The sequence below is a fragment of the Sturnus vulgaris genome, chromosome 22, assembly GCF_052056855.1.
Source record: "Sturnus vulgaris isolate bStuVul1 chromosome 22, bStuVul1.hap1, whole genome shotgun sequence".
NCBI lineage: Eukaryota > Metazoa > Chordata > Aves > Passeriformes > Sturnidae > Sturnus > Sturnus vulgaris.
The window spans coordinates 8,726,381-8,744,197 of record NC_142264.1 but is presented as its reverse complement, the minus strand read 5'-3'; the positions used below and the strand labels follow the sequence as shown (position 1 = coordinate 8,744,197).

General features: G+C 50.5%; 1 protein-coding gene across 6 annotated transcripts in view; it reads left to right on the top strand.

The window, feature by feature from the left end:
• The window catches only part of LOC106855943 (uncharacterized), a 77,270-nt gene that overhangs the window by 22,504 nt on the left and 36,949 nt on the right, over positions 1–17,817 (top strand). For 5 of the 6 annotated variants that reach the window (XM_088177445.1, XM_088177446.1, XM_088177447.1 and 2 more), the window contains exons 2-6: positions 4,962–5,109; positions 5,641–5,799; positions 7,657–7,852; positions 8,518–8,655; positions 10,133–10,174. In XM_088177445.1, the coding sequence (XP_088033571.1) occupies positions 4,962–5,109; positions 5,641–5,799; positions 7,657–7,852; positions 8,518–8,655; positions 10,133–10,174 (683 nt within the window). Of the gene's footprint in view, positions 1–4,961; positions 5,110–5,640; positions 5,800–7,656; positions 7,853–8,517; positions 8,656–10,132; positions 10,175–10,381; positions 10,399–17,817 lie in introns of those variants that run through there. The other variant, XM_088177449.1, reaches the window with a different exon arrangement.

The window sequence follows — 17,817 nt, the reverse complement described above, 5'->3', positions numbered from 1 at the left end:
TGGCCTTTTTTCCCCAAAAAGAGCTCTGTGGGTGTTGCTGTCCTTTCTCTCTCTTTGCAGAGCAGTGACCACAGTTTCCAATATCCCCAAAGGACAGCAGACAACCCCTCAGACCTCTCCCCCTCAGTTAATGGGGTGAGATTGTTATGCTGGCTCATGGAGAGTTGGGATTTACCCTGAGGAGGATAAACCTGACAGTCCTGTGCCCACTCTGGCTTTAGCAGCTCTGAAACTCTTCCCTGCTCCCAGAGCTCTCTTCCTTTGCTGCCACTTGCCCTACTTTTCCTTGCAGCCAGTTTATCCTTACTCGGGGTCATCCTGCCTTGCAGCAGCCCTTCCTCCTGGCCGGGCTTTGTCCCCAGAAGCCCCATCCCCACCCCCAGAGCCCCCCGTGCTGGGCAGGCACAAAGGAGCGGCAGCACAGCTGCAGGAGAACCTGTGCTCCCTTTTCCTGTCCACACAATGCGTGCAGCCGAGCTCTTTCTTCCCAGAAGGTTTCTCTCCCCTGGAATTCGCTGTCCTCTCTGTGGGTGGGTGGCTGCATTCACTCTGCCATAATGGGTCCAGCGTCCTCCGTGGGAAATGTCCTGGTTCCTTTTCTTCCTGCTTTGGCTCTGTCCCCTCCTGGACTTGCAGCCACGGGGTCAAACCCAAATTGTCCTTGTTCTCTGGAGCAGGGAGGAGAAGTTGAAATCCTGTTGCATAAGCAGCCCTGGGAGCTGTGAGTGCTGCAGCTCAGAGCTCACCTCGGGTGCCTTCTGGAGGTGCCCTTAGAAAGGGATGGTTGGATGGGAGGGAAATGGGAACAGCAGGGCATGGATGTGCAGTGGCTGCCGTGGGCATTGGCACCAGAAATTCTGGGATGGAAGGAGAAGCAGGAAGAGCTGCCTAGAAAAGCTTTGTGCCAAGGTGTCCTTGAGCTTCCTCATTGTATGGAGTCACCAGGCAATTCCAGACAAGCAGGAATTGCCATTTTTGCTGCCCTTGCTCCAGAGAAAGTCAGGCACAACCTCCAACACCTCTCCAAGGCTGTGGGGTGGCAGCGAGGAGCCCTGGAGTGTTGGGAGGGCTGTGCTGGTGTCACTGGTGTGAGGGCCCAGCATGCAGCCTTGGTTTTCCATCCCTTAATGCAGGGATCCTTCCTGATTAAATTCTGGAGCTGTGATGCCCCAGCCTCTCTGATGCAGAGTTTGGAGTGATCCAAAGCAAGTCCTGGCAGGACATTTCCATCAGGCACTCAGGAACCAGAGGGAGGAAAGGCCCATTAGGTCATAGGCTCCATTCCCCAGCCAGGGCTGTCCCCTGGCCTTGTCCCCAGGGCTTGGCCAGCCCTGTTATTCCAGGTTCCAGCCAGTGCCACATCCAGGGGAAGTGACTCAGCCTGACAGACCCTCTTAGGAGCTCCCGAGTTTTGGCTCTTTAATACAATTTTCCCTCACTTACCTCTTTTGGGGAGAACATAAAGCTCAGTGTAAGCTTCACACATTGAAAGGAGCCAGAGGAGAACATGGGTGGTCACTTCTCTGTGTCTGCAGCTGGGGGTGCCCCCCAGGGAACACCTTCCTCTGGGATGGGATGGGATGGGGGACAGGCACTATTGAAACCCATCTGATTCCTGAGAGCACTAATGGCCCTTAATGACCCCAGCCAGCCTCACCTGGAACCCCCAGCTCAGCCCACCCTCACCTGGGATCCCAGCAGCCCTATTTAAGCTCAGCCCTGTGCCCTCAGCCTTATCCTAGCTTTGGTGAGAGATTTTTGTCCCCTGGATGAGCCGTGGCTCTTCCCTGGATGGAATTTCTCTCCTTGTCCTTTGGGTAGACTTTACACCCCACTGCAGCCTGGTTTCCACACCAGCTCCTGCCTGTGCTTCCCTTTAGCACTGAGGGTGCTCCAGGAGGGATCTGCTCCTGATTCCTCATTGCTGGGGCTGCTTGTGGAGCATCTCCTTGGGGGCTGGCTCTGCCTGGAGTGCTCCCCCTTGGAATCTGTGCCTGTTAACAAAGCCCTGCCTGTCCTGGGGTGCTCCAGCTCCCCACAGCAGCTCCAGAGAGCAGCTCTCTCTCCCCCAGGGCCCCTGCACCAGTCTCCCTGGCACTGAGATGCCTGGGAAGATTCCTGTGCTGCTTTTAGGAGCAAGTTGGATTTTGCAGCTGCAGTTAAACTCCAGGAATGTCCTCTGCAGTGCAGGAATAGCCATTCTGGAGGTGTTTGGGCAGAGGTTGAATAGCAAAGGGTGTTGTGTTGGGATGCTGGGTGTCCTCTGTGGGAAGGACAAGGAGAGCCCCAGGTGAGCACAGCTGGGCTGTGAGCTCTGTTTTGGGCTCCAGGATGGAGGGGGGAGGGTGCTGTGGGTGCAGGATGCTCAGAAGGGGTAGAAACTGTTTGTGAGCAGAGCTGCTCCCTGATGGCCTCTGGAAGGAGAAGGGAAGCCTGGCTGGGGGGATAAAGCAACTTAGCCTTGGGAATGCTGAAAACTCCACAGAAAATCGGATTTTTGTAAAGGAAACGGAGAATTCCTGTAGCAGATGGACAGCCTGGCCTGTTCCTACCACTGGGTGCTGCAGCAAGTGCACCCAGCAGCCTCAGCATCCCCTGTCTGGGATTAGTGTGCTCCCAGGAAGGTGTGACCCTGCTCTCTGAGCTGGGGACAGCCCCTGCAGCTGGGAATCGCTTCCCAGGTAATCTGTGTCCTTGGGAAGCAGCCTGTCTGCTGCCAGCGTTCAAGGCAAAGGGCAGAAAAAAAACCTGCTTGGAAATGTACAGCAAATCTGTGATGTTCTTGTAGTAACCACAAATCCAGCTGTGCCAGGGGGAGAGGTGGCCCTTGGTTAATGCTGGGGAGAAGCAGCAAGGAAAAGCTTTGGTGCTGAGGCTGGCTGAGCCCTAAATCCAGGGTTGTGAACAACCCCAAAACTGTGGGGCAATGAACTGCAGAGAGTGCAGGAACTTCCTCTTGGAATCCTGTTATAGTTTGGGTTGGAAGGGACCTTAAAAACCATCCCATCCCACCCACACCTCCCACTGTCCCAGGCTGCTCCAGCCCCAATGTCCAACCTGGCCTTGGGCACTGCCAGGGATCCAGGGGCAGCCACAGCTGCTCTGGGCACCCTGTGCCAGTGTTTAACCAGCCTCACTGTAAAAAACTGTCTCCCTCAAATCCAAATCGATCTTTTAGTTTAAAACCATTCCCCCTTCGTTCCCTGTCATCAGAGCCTGCCCAGGGAATATTCCCTGTGTGTTAATTCCAGCTGCAGCAGATGTGGGCAGGCTCATCCCTGACAGGACCCAGTGATCTCTCACTGCTGTGATCTCCAGCAGAGCTGGACCCTGGTGGGGGCTGCAGCCCCTGGAGATGGAATTGTTCAGGTCCTGGCACATCCATTGATGTCAGCAGTGAGGGAATCCCTCCCAGAAATGCTTGGGACTGAGAAGCATTCCTGATATTTTCCCCTCTGTGAGCTGTTTGTTCTTGGATTAATTCCCATGCTGTGCTGATAAACTCTGCTGGCTCTGCCTTTGGGGGTTTTTGGCTGGTCAGGGCTCCCAGGGGCTCAACCCTTCACCCTCTGGCTTGGTCCCAGTTTTTTGGTGTTCCTGCTGCCAAAAGCTGCTGCACCTTCACTCTGCAAAGCTTTAGGATGCCTGGAAACCAATGGATGCTGTGCCCATGTGGGGAGCTGGGGAAATCCCAGGTGAAATCCCAACTCCCCACATTTCCTCCATTCCTTCCCCTCTTTCCCATGCAACATCTTCCAAGGAGATGGGTCAGGAGTGACACACGAGTGTCTGAAGCAGATCAAAGCTGCTTTCTGCCTGATTGATTTGTTATTTTCCTCTCTGGGCTGTGGATATCTCCTGGCAGGTCACAGCATGCCCGGGGCTGTTTGTCTGCCCTCCCATCAATCTCACACCTCATCCACAGTGGGAATTACAGTGAGTGAAGGGCCTGGATGCTTCCCAAGCCATGGCAGATGCTCGTGCAGATGGTGCTGGCACAATTCCCACTGACAGATCATCGAGTGGGATTGTCCAGACCCTCCCAGGAAAGGGACTGTGGGGTCTGGAGGGATCCTGCAAGGCTGGACCAAGGATGTTGGTCTGAGTCTGTCCCTTGTCCCCACTCCTTGCTGGTGGCAGCGTTGTTACCACACTGGAGGAACCTGGTTTTAGACATCTGAGGTCTGCAAATCTTTCTGCTAATGGAGAGGAGCAAGAAACCCTGAGGTTTTAAACACATTTTTTTCTCAGGAATTCCTGTAGCTCAAAGATTCTTTAGTTTAAGATGAATTGGGAAAATCTGTTCACCCAGGGAGTGAAAACTTCTCATGGTGATGCCAAACAGCCAAACAGGGCTCTGCCCTGTTCAAACCATCTCAGAACTTCACAGCACATTCTGAGAGTGAATCCTTCCCTTCCTGGGAATTCCCACTGGAATTCCTGACCCTGTGATAGGGCTGAGCCCTGCTTTGGGCAGAGAGGGGTGTCCCCACCCTCAGGACACGCTGAGGGACACAGAGACTTCTTCCCACTCCTTGGTCCAATTCTTTATTTACAGCATCAACAAAGAAGTTTGGGAAAGGATGAGCAGGATTCCTGTACCCAGCTGCTCCAGGACTTGTGGTTTGGGACATTTGTGTCCCAACTCTGTGGTTGTAAAGGTACCACCACAGCTGGGGAAGAAATGACCCTTTCTGCATTTGGGACACTGGCTTCAAAACTCACGTTGTGGTTCAAAAATCTCGCCTGGCTGTTTGTGAATGTGTCTGAATAGTTTTTGTGGTCTGAGTTGGCTGAACTTGTGTACTGGATTTTGATTTTCCCAGATTTACACTCTTCCTGTGGGTTTTGTCCGTTGTCCAGTTTGTCTGTTTTTCTCTTGGTGGAATATAAAGGGAGCAGAGCTCTGTAGTGGAGGTTTCTCAGCCTACTGAGCATCTCTCTCTTCTCCCCCAACACAGATGAGGTGAACCTGCTGGACAAAATCACTCTCCATGCCCAGGACCTCAGCAATGTCTCCTTTGGCTACGACCACAGCAAGTGCAGGATCCTGGAGATCGGGCAGTATGCAACCCTCAACATCCCCACCAGGGAGGCCTTTGGGGACAGGTAACCTCCCTTCAGGGGTGGGAATGGGGCTCAAAAATCATCTGAGGAGTGGCTGTTGGTTTGAGGAATTCCTTGGAGAGCCCATGCCATGGTGACATGGAGATAACTCAGCCACTCTGTGTTCCGAGCTCAGGGCTTCCTTCAATTCTTACACTTTGGAACGGTTTGTGCTGTCCCTGGCAGTGTCCAAGGCCAGGTTGGGATGGTGGGAGATGTCCCTGCCCATGGCAGGGGGTGGATGAGATGAGCTTGAAGGTTTCCTCCAACTCAAATCATTCTGGGTTTCTTTGCTGTTTGCTGGTTGGGTGCAGGAAGGCCACCCTGGCACGGCCCCACCACGTCAGCAATGCTAATTTCGACCCTGCTGCTTCTCTTGGAACCTCTCAACTGTGACGATCATTGCCTCTTTTCCCCCTTTATTTTTCCTTCTCACTCGGTTCATTTGCGACTCTATTTTTTGTATCCTAAGAGCTCAGCTGATGGTGGCACAGCAGCAGCTGCACAATGTCACCTGTCCCCTCTTCCTGCCAGGTTTGCAGACGAGCTGAGCGTGCTGCTGAAGCTCAGGTACTCTCTGAAGGAGGACACCAGCCTGGTGACCATCCTCAGCCACCGCAGCCACCTGCTCTTCCAGATCAGGGTCAGCCCCCACGCCCTGGTCTTTGTCACCACGAGGAGGAGACACTACGAGTAAGTTCAGCTGATTTCCTGCCTTTCCATCTGTCCTGGTTTAGGGTAAATTTGGGAGGAAACTTTTGAATTTTTTTTTTTTTTTTTTTTTTTTTTTTTTTTTAGGAAACAGATTTAAGCAGTTTGGTTTGGGGAAAAAGTATTTTTTCAGAGAGAAAAGGAAAAATGGCAATGGGCTTCTTTATTTAACAGGCAAAGCACTTTTTAGCATAAAAATGACCAATACTAAACGGTAAAACTTTTTTATTGCTTTGAAGAGATGACAAATTTAGAAGAGGGGTTTTTTTTGTGGTTTGTAGTTTGGTTTATTTCGTTTGTTTTTAGTTTTTTTGGCGCTGGGAAGTGCCGTGGCCCAGGCCAGGTTTGGTGGGCTAGAGTTGTGAGTTTTTGGTGTTTTTTGGGGTTTTTAGTTTAGAGCAGGTTTAAACAATCTTAGGAAGAAGGGAAAAGAAATCAAAACTACAGTTTCAGGAACTTTTTTGCCTTAGTTAGTTAGAAAAAACAACTAAAAGCAAAAAGAGGGTTTTTTTTGCTGTCCACTGCAGATAATAGTTTGTGAGAAGGATGTGGAGCAGTGAGTGTAGTTTTTGATAACAAATTTATACTTTTTTTTCCTTTTTTATTCTTGGAACTAGTTTTAAAGTTGCAGAACTTAATATTTAACACTAACAGAACAGATCATTTGGGGATACAAGCATCATAAAGTCACCCCAAGACACCATCCTTCCTCTTCTCCTCCCAAGGCCAAGGCTTTCCCTGTCGGGTGGGTTTTGGGCAGTGCTGGGCTCCCCTCAGCTGAAGGAAGGTGATGTCCCTCTGTCTTGGTTTGAAAGCCAGGTGTCTGCTAAGCAAGGCAGGAGCCTCTCTTTGAAATGGAAAATGTAAACCCCCTCCCTCCAAATTATTATAATTTTGAAATTAAGGGGCTCTCAGGCAAAGATATGGGAATAGGAATAATAGTTCTTTACTAGGAAAATTAAAATAGAAATCCAGTATTACAGAGAACAAACCCAAACACTGCCAGAGTGAGAATCCAAGGTGCCCCCGTCAGTCAGTCAGGGTTGGTGCAGTCCCATTCCATGGTGGCTGCATCCTCCTGCAGTGACAGATGTGGTTCTGCTGGAGCAGGGCTCCTGCACAAGGTGCAGTTTTCCTCCAAAGCTGCAGGGATGATGTGCAAGGCTCTGGTTTTCCTCTGGGATCCAGTGGGAAAAGGCTGCTCTGCTGTTCCAAATCTCCCCTTTGATCTGGGTAGGAAATGCTCGGCTCCTGTCCCTGGCTGGAGCATCTCCCAATGGGATGATGGAATTTGATCAGCCCTGCCCTGGGACTGCATGGCCATGAACAGGAGAGATCTCCTGGAGGGAGGATGGGCTGTGGGAAAGATAAAGAACACTGCAACAGCTGGGTGAACAGCTGGAACATGAACAGAGGAGATCTCCCCCAGAGATCAGGATCACTGCCATAGCTGCTTTAACAGATGGGGACAGAATCCAGACTTTTGGGCACGTCCTGTACTGCAACCTAAGACAGCCTCAGAGCTGGTGCAGGTTGTCACTGCCAAACTCCACTCTGCCAAAATGATGCAGCTCTGGAAAACAAAGCAAAGAACAAAAAGGTTCAGATCCCTGGGGATAAATGAGGACACAAAACTCAGTCATTTCTCAGGTGTCTCAAGCAGTTGGAGGCATCCCCAAATCCATAGGAAACAGTGATGGCATTGGAAGAGTTCTGGGATTGTTCCTTGTGTCTGCACTAAGGATGGATCCGTGAGGGACCCTGGGAGCTGCCATGGGGTAAAGCCTGGTCCTGGATGAGGAGTGGGATGAAGTTTCCTGTTGTGTCCCTTTCCCTCAGGTTCCCAGTGTCCTTCCTGGGCGATGGGCACTGGCACCAAGTGGCTCTCAGCATCTCCCTGGAGAGGCTGGAGTTGCACGTGGACTGCCGGCTGCTGGACAGAGTGAGCTGGTCCAACTATTTTGGGATGGGAGTGAGCACTGAGGGGCTGATCATCATTGGGGGCCTCATCGAGTCCTTTGAGATCCCCTTTAAGGTGAGAGCTGGGCAGGATCTGCTCTACCCACATAAGTGAGGTTACAAATTCCATCTGATGGAATCCATTTCATCGCCTTCTCCTCCCAAAACCACATTTATTTTGTGCTTGGGCAGGATAAACTTAGCAAAGGCTTGGAATGGTGGGTTTGGGTCAGGGCAGCACAAGGGGCAGCAGTCAGGTCACCTCTGGGTTGGACTTCACTCATCCTCTGGTGTTGGCCATGACTTGGACCATGCAGAGAAGTCTCTGTGCAGTGAACATGGAAAGATCTGGTTGGGGAATTGGTGTCCAATGGCTTCAAACTTCCAAAGGGCAGGGCTGGATGGGATATTGGGCAGGAATTGTTCCCTGGCAGGGTGGACAGGCCCTGGCACAGGGTGCCCAGAGCAGCTGTGGCTGCCCCTGGATCCCTGGCAGTGCCCAAGGCCAGGCTGGACATTGGGGCTGGAGCAGCCTGGGACAGTGGGAAGGGTTCCTGCCTATGGCATCTTTCCATGCCACTCTTGAAGCTGGAGAGGGAATACTCATTGCCCAAACCATCCCATAAAGAAATCCCTGGCTGTGAGAAGCTGGACATGACCTCCCCTGCAGGACCTTCCAGACCTTTCCCTCTCCTCTGGAAGAAGCAGGAGCACAAACTCTGCTTTCTGTGTCTCCTCCAGGGCTCTCTCCAGCAGCTGACCTTCGTGATGGGAGACCCAGCAGCGGCTGCTGAGCAGTGCCACAGCTACAACTCAACCTGCCCTGGCTCCTCCAGCCTCACCAGAACCCCCTGGGAGCTCCCAACAGCCTGGCCACAGGTGTGGCTGGGGCAGATCACAAATTTAGGGACAGCTGGGCCAAGATTTTCCTTAGTGTCACAAAATTCCAGTGAAAGGTCCAACCCAGGGCGTTGCCTGGAATTGCTGAGATGTCCAGTTGGGGATGGGGTACGAGGAGGTTGGGGTGGTTCTTTTCCATCCCTTCAAGTCACAGATGGGTTTGGTGCCAAGGAGAGTGAGTTAAAGGGAGAGTTTGGGATGCAGGGAAAGGCTGGGGGTGGCTCTGACTGGATGTGTGGCACAGGAAAGCTCTGAGTAACACTGCAGCTGGAGCTGTGCTTCTGGGAGGAGCTGAAAGCTGTCCTTGGGAACTGGACACCACTCTGGAATTCTTGCCCACTCCCAGCAGCTTTGCACTCTTTGGTACATCATCCTTCCAGGAGCTGTCCCTCTGTTCTGCCAGCATTGCTGGAAAATGGAAGTTTGGGGGACTTTGCTTTCATTGCTGTGTTCAACAAATTTTCAACAAACTTATCTGTCAAAAAGCTCAGATCACATCATAAATCCCCCAAAACATGAAGAATCCAGCCTTTCCTCAGGAGCTGGAGCTGGCCCAGGGAAATTCCTCACATCTTAGGCCAGGTCCCTTCATAGGAAGTGCTTCATAGGAGCCTGGGAGAGGCAAGTGCTGGATGTCAGTGCTTGGCACGAGCCTCCCGTGTGTGACCCAAAGTTTCTGTGCTCTGGTGAGGAGCTGGCACAGCTGCTGGGAAAGGGCAGGGAGCTGGGTGTGGGATGGGGCACCTGCCCTGCCTGGCTCCTGCCCAGGGATCCCTTTGGGATGCTGGAGCCAGCACACCCAGGCAGGGAACGGGGAGTGGTGACACCTGGGACAGCCCTGCAGTGGCTGCTGCACTCCTGGATGGGCTGCTTTGCTTTGTGTGGTTTGAAGAGGAGGAGTTTTGGGAAAGCCCTGATGGTGAGGGGTTGAGGAGCTGGCTTTGCTGGGGGGTGTGGAGCAGGCTGGATGTAACACAGAGGGAAAGAGGAGTGGCTGAGTGCCCAGTGTAACCCCTGCTCATCCCAAAATGAAACCTGTACATGAAACCTTGTCCCGAGCTGTGGAGGCCTGGAGCTCTTCCCTGAATGGCTCTGGGGTCTCACCCATCAAGCAGACAATTTTAAACATCAGTAAATTGCCTGCAGATGAGTCCCATGGGGATAATTCTGCCCCACATCCCCCCCAGTTCCCATCCCTTGCTGGCCCTCCTCAGGAATGAGGAGTTTCCAAATCAACAGAAACTGCAAAAACCCACCCAAACTCTTGAGAGGTTTCATCAGAAGCCGTTCCCTCATGTTGCTGTGAAGGACTGGCTCCCACTGTGCATTCCCTGGATGTTTCCTGTGCCGGCAGAGGCAGCTCCTCAGTCCTGGAGCCAACAATAAACACGTGCTGAAGTCACTGCTGGTCCTTGGGCTGTGATGTTTCTCCTCTCTTCTCTCTCCAACTCTCCAGGTGCCAAAGGAAACCAATGAAATCCAGGATTCATCTGCTCAGGTACGACTCCTGCACTGTCCTTCCTCGTGTCCCTGTGCTGTCACCCCCGGGCTGTCTCCTGGGGACAGGAGCTGCTCTGATGAGCAATAAGACAAAGCCAAAATACTCAGAGAAGGCCACTAATTCTGATTTTCTTGGCTGTTATTGTTATTTTCTTTACTGCACCCTCTCTGTTTAATGGTTTGAACATACTTTGCTGTATCCCAGACCTGGTGGAAGTCATGGTGAGTGCTCAGGTGATTTCCTGAGTGTTTGCATGGAGCCAGAAGGGTGGTGGTGGGGCAGGGAATGATGTGGATCAGGCCATTGCCTGCCCAGAGGATTTGTGGACCTGCCTGGGAGCTGAGCCAGGCTGGATGAGCTTGGAGGGAAGGAGGTGAGGGCGGCAGGGTGGCAGGGGTTGGGATGGAGCAGGATGATCACTGCTCCTGCCCACAGTGGCATGTGATGCCTGCCTGGGGAGGCATCCCCAGGATCTCCCTGCTGCCACTGAGAGGTGGGAAGGGCTGGAGATCTCTGTGGGAGGGGTGGTTGTGGTTCTGGGACCCTCCTTGGGCTGGTTTCCTGGGATCTGGTGCTGGCAGAGGGGTGGCTGCCCCCCAAAATCACTGGTGCTCCTTGTTGGAGCTGCTGTCCCCCTCTTGTGCATGTGCTGGGGACATGAGGGAGAGCTCTGAGTGAGGCTGGCTCTGTGTTCCTGCTTTATTTGGGGTTTTCAGCCAAGCTTTGGTGTTCAAGTCCGTGCAAACACATCCTGAGGGGAAACCAACAGCAAATGCAAATTGAGATTTGTGTGTGTGTGACTGAGCAGTTGGAGTTCTTAATTCCCCTCATCCCCCTGGTTCCTGTTAACTCTTTGGGGAGAGTCTCTCTTCTCTCAGCTGCCTTTCCCTGCCTGGCTGCACCTGGATAATTCCAAACTGGAACTGCCAAGTGACCTTTGGCAGCCGGGTCCATCCCTCTGCTCCAGGCTCAGCAGCTCAGGGGGGAACGAGCTCCAGGTTTGCTGGGTGGGTTTGTAATGAACTGAGGTGGCAAAATCCCCTTTCCTGGGCACTGATGGAAGGTGGGCTCTGTCCTGGATCCTGTTTGGGATGTGATTCCCACCTGCTGGTTCTCCCAGACCCTGGCAAGGTGTTGCCATAACAAGGAAAGTGGTGAAATTCATAGGTCTGCAGGGGAAAATGAACAATACTCTGGATTTGGGACAAGTTTATTTTTCAAGCACTTAATAAGGAGCAGAGACGCCCTGGAATCTTTGGCATTATAATTTATTAGGAATAAAAAAGGCACTGCAGTTTGGGGGTAATGAGGAGCAGCCCAGCTCTGCTGCAGGGACAGGCCACAGCTCTACTTTCCAGTTCCTTTGTTCATTTAGAAGTAAATTAGTACATTGGTGGATTCCTTAATTGTTAATTAGAGCTAAATAATTATGGAGGCTCAGGGTGATGGCAGAGGAAGATGTAATGGGGGGAAGGCAATAAATGAGTTTGTTATTGGCAGTGGTACCTGAATTGCAGCCCACTCCTTTTGGCAACTTTTTTTGAGGAATAAATTGCCATTTCTGAGCAATCTTTGGGACATGGATAGTGCTGAGCCACTTTTCCTGCATTTTGTTTTCTCTTAGACTGCCTCTCCTAAATGTGAGCAGGAGAGCTGAGCTGGTTCCTGAACTGAATAGCTTTTCCAAGGCAGCTTAACCTGGGATCCTGAAGCCATTCCCCAAACATGCAAAGCTTAAATCCCACAGATTTCCAAAGAGACAAAATTTCACAGGTTTAATTTTCTGGGCAGTTCAAACTAGTTGGGAAATTCCTTCTTGATTTAAAAATGCTGTGGAAGCTCTGTGCAAACACTTGGTTGGGTTGTGGCACCTCTGTTCTCTCGTGCTAAGGTAAAACAGAGTTTCTCCTTCAGGCTCACTCAGTCCTAAAATTCCATCCTTCCTGTCCACTCAGAGCAGTCTGGAGCCTGTGGGAATCAGGATTGCACATACTCCTGGTGCTGGGCTTTAAAACCTGTCACAAAGGGCTTGGGCTGGCCCATCCTGACTAACAAGGACAAGCCCTCATGGGGGACTGTCCCTCCTCCACCCCACTGTTCCCCTGGGTGCCTTGGATCACCTGGCTAATACCAAATATCCCTGTGGGGAATGTGACTGGGGCTGCAGCCCAGCTCCATCTCCCTGCTCTCTGATCTTGAGATGTTGTTCCTGATAATTCTGATATCTCAGCCCCCTGAAGAGTCTGACTCCAGTTTCTCCAGTAGGATAAGATCTGTGGATAATTGATTGTCCCAAAAACCCACTGTGGGATAAACGTGATGATAATAATCCATTGAGCTGAACCCCAGAGGTTTTTAATCCCCAAACCAAGCCTGTCCCACCCAGCCTTGCTGTGAGGAGCCTCTGCTGGGAATTATCCCTGCTCTCCAAGCTTTTATGACCTGGCCTCCTGCCTGGGCCAGCTCTTGCTGACTTTTAGGGTTTGTCATGTGCCAGAAGTGTGGCAGCACAGCCTTGGTTGATCATCAGCTTCTCCAGAAGCTTCCCAGGCTGATGTTGTGCCCAGCAGAGTCTCGTGTCCTGCTGCAGCTTCGTGGCCTGGGGGAGCCACATCCCTGGGCAGGGCCAGCAGGGCACTGAGGAATGGGGCTTGTCCTGCCTTGCCTTTGGAAAGGTGAGGCTCCAGCACTGTGGGAACGTGGGGAGCACACAGAATCCTCCTGGGCTTCCCAGCTGACCGTGGCCCCTGCATGGGGGGTTTGCAGGGATTGTTCAGGATTTTGGGTTGCTTCAGTTTGAGCCTGGGTAGGACATCAGGGAGCCCCAAACATCCCCCTGGAAATGGGGCATTGCTGAGGGGTCGCAGGGGTGTCCAAATAAAAACCATCCTGTTCCCATGGGACACCTTCCACTATCCCAGGGTGCTCCAAAGCCCATCCAGCCTGGCCTGGGACACTCAGGACATTGAGCAGAATTATCCCCCACACTCCTTTTTTTTTATTATTTTTTTTTCTATGATACCTCAAGGATTCATAAGTTGATAGCTATTTTGTTTGAGTTTTTCTTTCAGGTCATAAGAAATTCAAATGTCTGCTGATCACACAGACATGAAAAAGTTCTCCTTGTATTTCCTACTTTGGGTCTAATGTCTTGTGGATGAACTGCAGTTCTTAGATGCCATTCTTTCCTGTGCTGAGGGAAAAACTGAACTTTGTTTCCAGATGGTAGTTCTCCAGTGGTGATTAATTTTTAGGTTTAGAACAATCTCTTATGTTTGGGAAACTAATGCTGTATATGGGTTCTTAAAGAAGTATTAGATTCAGACATGAAGTTTTGTATTGTTGACAAACCTAGGCTGATACAGTGCATTGAGGTTGGACACCATTGGACTTTCAGAAATGGAATTGCCACTCTGGGAGCCCTCTGCTACCACTGAAAGCCAAGAACAAATGTTACACCTTTCATTTACTGCCAGGGATCCAGGGCAGCCACAGCTCCTCTGGGAATTCCATCCCAGCCCCTCTTCCCAATATCCCATCTAAATCCCTTCCAGTCTAAACTGTTCTTCCTTGTCCTATCCCTCCATGCCCTTGTAAAAAGTCTCCCTCCCAAACTTCTTGTAGCCCCTTTAGGAGCTGGCACTAGAAATAATTTCTCTTATTTCTTTTTCAGTGTATTCCCTTCCCAAATCCAGCACTCAGGTGTGATGTGGGAAACTCATGAGAGAACATTTCAGCCCCTGTGGGGTGAGGGGTGCACTTATCCCTTCTTTAAATCAGTCCAACCTCGATTTTTTTTTTCTTTTTCTATTATGCAGCCTCTTCTAGGCACTTGATGCTAGAAAGTGCTGGAAAAAAATAGTTTAAAATTGTCTATCTTTGATCTTGAGCTTGAGTGAATCACGTTGTACCTTTGGCTGTTGGATGGAAGAGGCTTTTATTAACAAAAAAAATCTGTTTCCTAGGAGAACACCCTGAACTTTGAACTCTGTTTTACCCAGCTGAAAATGAGGGCAGAACGTTATGCTGGTTGTCTGGACTGCTGAAAACAGGGATGCTCCAGGCTGGGCTTTAACCCCTTTGCCATTTAGGAGTTTTTGGAGCGTGGTGCCAGCTGAAAAGCCCTGCACAAGTCCAGCAGCAGCATTGTTATCTTTGTCAATACAACACTCTGAGGCTCCTCAGGCAACATCCCAAGTTAGAAACTCTTTCCAAAACCATGGCATTAATTACATATCTGTGGTTTCTTTATTAATGAGCCCCATGTCAGTTGTTCTGTTATTTTGCTTGGGCTCAGCTTGAGGGAAGAGGCCTATAATTACTCAAAGCTTCCTGTTTGCCTTTTTTTTTTTTGCCTTTCCTTTTTTAAAATTCCATATTGGCACAACACAAAGCCTTTTCCCAGTCAGTCCCCTGGAGCTTCCCCAGCTCTCTGAGCCAAACTGAGAATTCAGTGCTCATCTTGGGGAGAGCCTGAGATTTTTAATGCTTTTGGGGTTGAGTTCTGGGGCTGGGATTGAGAATCCTCTGTTCTGTGTCCCCTCAGGAATGGGAAGTATTTCATTGTCATCTGGTTATGTCATCTGGATTTTCTAAATGTGGACAGAACTGGGGTTCTCCAGCTCTTCCCACATCACTGCTGTGGTTCTGGACCCAAGATGTGGCTGGGGCAGAGCCTTCTCCTGCCTTTATTATTCTTCTTTAATCCAACTTTCTGCCAATCACAGGCCCTGCCTTGCTTGTCACGTGCCAATTCCTTCTTTTTTCCCTTCTGTTTTATCATCCTTCATGGCTGCTTTCAATCTGGGCTCCTTCCCCACTTCCCAGCTGGAATTTCTGGGAGTTCAACCCCACATGTCTCACTCGACTCTCACGCTTTTGGACAAATTCAGAGCTGTTCCCAATTTGTCCCTCTCAGCTGGTTCTCCTCTAAATTTGGCCAGTTTGGAGGAGCAAGGATGGATTCTATTGATTTTGGCTGTTAGCTGTGTTTACACAAACCAATATAATTCAGCCTTGTACCTCAGTAATTTTTCCTTAGAGACCCTTTTCCCCTGAGCCTTGCCAGATGGGAGTTTCCAGTGTGGACCTTTCCCATGTCAAGTGTTGAATTAAAAACCCTTTTTCTTCACTGTGTGGGAATTCTGGGCTCCCAGTGCCAGCTGCCAGAGCTGGATGTGGATTCCCACTGGGATTCCCAGGCTGGGGCATCATCTCTTGAGAACCTGAGCACTGCAGCCCCTGCAGCACCTCACAGCCCGTGGTTAATAGGATTTGGGAATCTTCACCACACTTTTCCTCACCTGGTGGTCGAGCTGCATGGAAATCTGAGCAACCTGGTCCGTGGAGGGTGTCCCTGCCCTTGGCAGGGGTGATTTAATTTAATTTAATTTAATTTAATTTAAGGTTTTTTCCAACCCAAGCCATTCCCTGACACCATCTGAGAGGTCCTGTGAGGAACTGGTTTTTACATTTTTGGCTGTTGATGCCCCTGGGGCTAATCCACCAGAGCAGAGAGGTGCTGCTGTGTTCCATTCATTTTCCACTTCAAGGTGTACAAAATGAGGCACCAAGTTGCTGTAGCTGAAACTTTCCAATCCTGGGGATTGCAAAATGTGTTTTAAGGAAATGACCACTTTGGATCAAAACTAGAAAAACTGGTTAGAGGGAGAAACACAAATCAAGTTGGGAAGCTGAAGTACATTGATTTATTTTTTTTCACCATTAAAGGTGCATTTTAAGACCTGCTTTTTATCAGAAAACCCCCAAAGCACCAAAAATGTAACATCAAAATTGCGCTGCTTCACGCTTTAATTTCTGAAAGAAAAATTCTTTATTTCAACTCATTTCAGCTCGACAAGAAATGGACGTGTATGGGATAAAATGTGGAGTTTATCCCTTCCAGGAACTGCTCTTGAGAGAACAAATATCCCCCGTGCTCCCCTCGAGGGAGCTGCTGTCCTGTGGGGACTCTGCTGTCCCTTGTCCCCTCTCAGGACCTTGTCTGGGGTGTGGAAATGAGGAATGGGGCTCTTGAGGTGCCCCTGGCAGAGGTCCCAGCCCAGGCTGCACAGGGAGGACCTGGTGATGCTCCAGATTTTGGGTAAAACTTCTTTATAGCTGGTCGAGCCCAGGTGGGTTTAGTTGTATCAGGGACCCAATTTTAGCATCTTTTCAGGTGATTTTTTTCTCTGGGGGGACACTGTGAGGGTGAGGGGCTGAAGGGAGGGTGTGTGGAATCCTCCCCTCTGCTTCTCTGTATGGAGTGGTGCCTCCACTAATTTATTTTAATGAATTAATTACAACCCTTGCAGCCTCTTTGCCTGGGACAGCTGATCGTCAAGTGGCTTCTGGTTTTTAGCATTTTAACAGCAAAATAATGAAAAAATAAAAATCCAAGTGCCAACCCACTGATTTTTAAGGGTTTTCTTGCTCCAGGCATTCCCACTGGCAGACACCAGTCTCCATGGCAGCAGCCAGGGATGCAGAGGGGAAAATGTCCTGCAAAAGTTGGGGTGGGGTGTGGGGTGCAGGGCACTGTGAACACCTGGACATGGATGTGTGGGGCTGGCTCTGGGTGTGAGCAGGGGGTGTGACATCAGCCAGGGCAGGAGATGTGACATCAACCAGCCGGGTTTTCCTTTTCCTCCTGCTGGAGCTCCTCGTGCCTTGCCCTTGGCTGTCCATGTCCTTTTGTCCTGGTGAATCCCTCCACAGGGGAAGCCCCGAGCTGCTCCTGCCCCTCTGCCCCTTCCTCAGCTCCCTGGGTCCGAGCTCGAGTCTGATCAGTGCCCAAATCCTCTTTCCTGCCTCCTCTGGCTGTCTCTGTTTCTGTCTAAGTTCATTATTAGCAGAGGTCTGGATTAGGAGGCAGTTCCAGGTGGGGCCATCCTGAGCCAATGGCTCTCCCTCAGTCCCGGGTTTTGGGTTCCTGCCTGGCCCATCTGGGGCTGTGTGTCCCTCTTGGGGTTCAGTCTATCCAGAAATATCTTCTGGACAAAAGCACAAGCTTTTTGCGTTGTTCGAGGGATTTTGGATAGATCCCAGTGCTGCACTGGGCTGAGGAGGAATTCCAGATCCCTTCAGTTCCCCTTTGGCTCCTCCTGGGAAGGTGACCTTGCAGGGAATGTGGTTGCTCACAATTACCAGCTGAACCCATTTGAGCTTGGACAAATGATGGAGTTGAGTTTTAGCCAGGATGCTTTTTCTGCAGCTCTCAATTTAATTTCTTGCCTGAAAGGACTTTGTAAAATAAACGATTAAAAAAAAATCGTATTAGAAAGGCTAAAAAGTTTTAAAAGCATTTTTTAAAAGGTGTTGTTTTGGAGTCTCTCTGTTACAGCTCTTTCCTGCCCACCCCCAGCTCGCAGCCATCGTGCTTAAACAGAAACAGAACCACAAACCAAGTTCGTTAAAGTAATGACAGGGTGGCTCCTAATTGAGTTTGAAATTTGGCTGTTACATTACCTGAAGGAGCCTCTGAAGGGTTTTCCCCTGTGCAACTGAATCCATTGATTCTGATGGATTTGGGAAGGCTGATTTAATTCAGGGTAACTCTTCCTTTAATTAGACAATCCCAATCCATCCCTGCCTGGGTGATGTGTGGCTCACCTGGATGAACTGGGGCTGCTTTTAATACA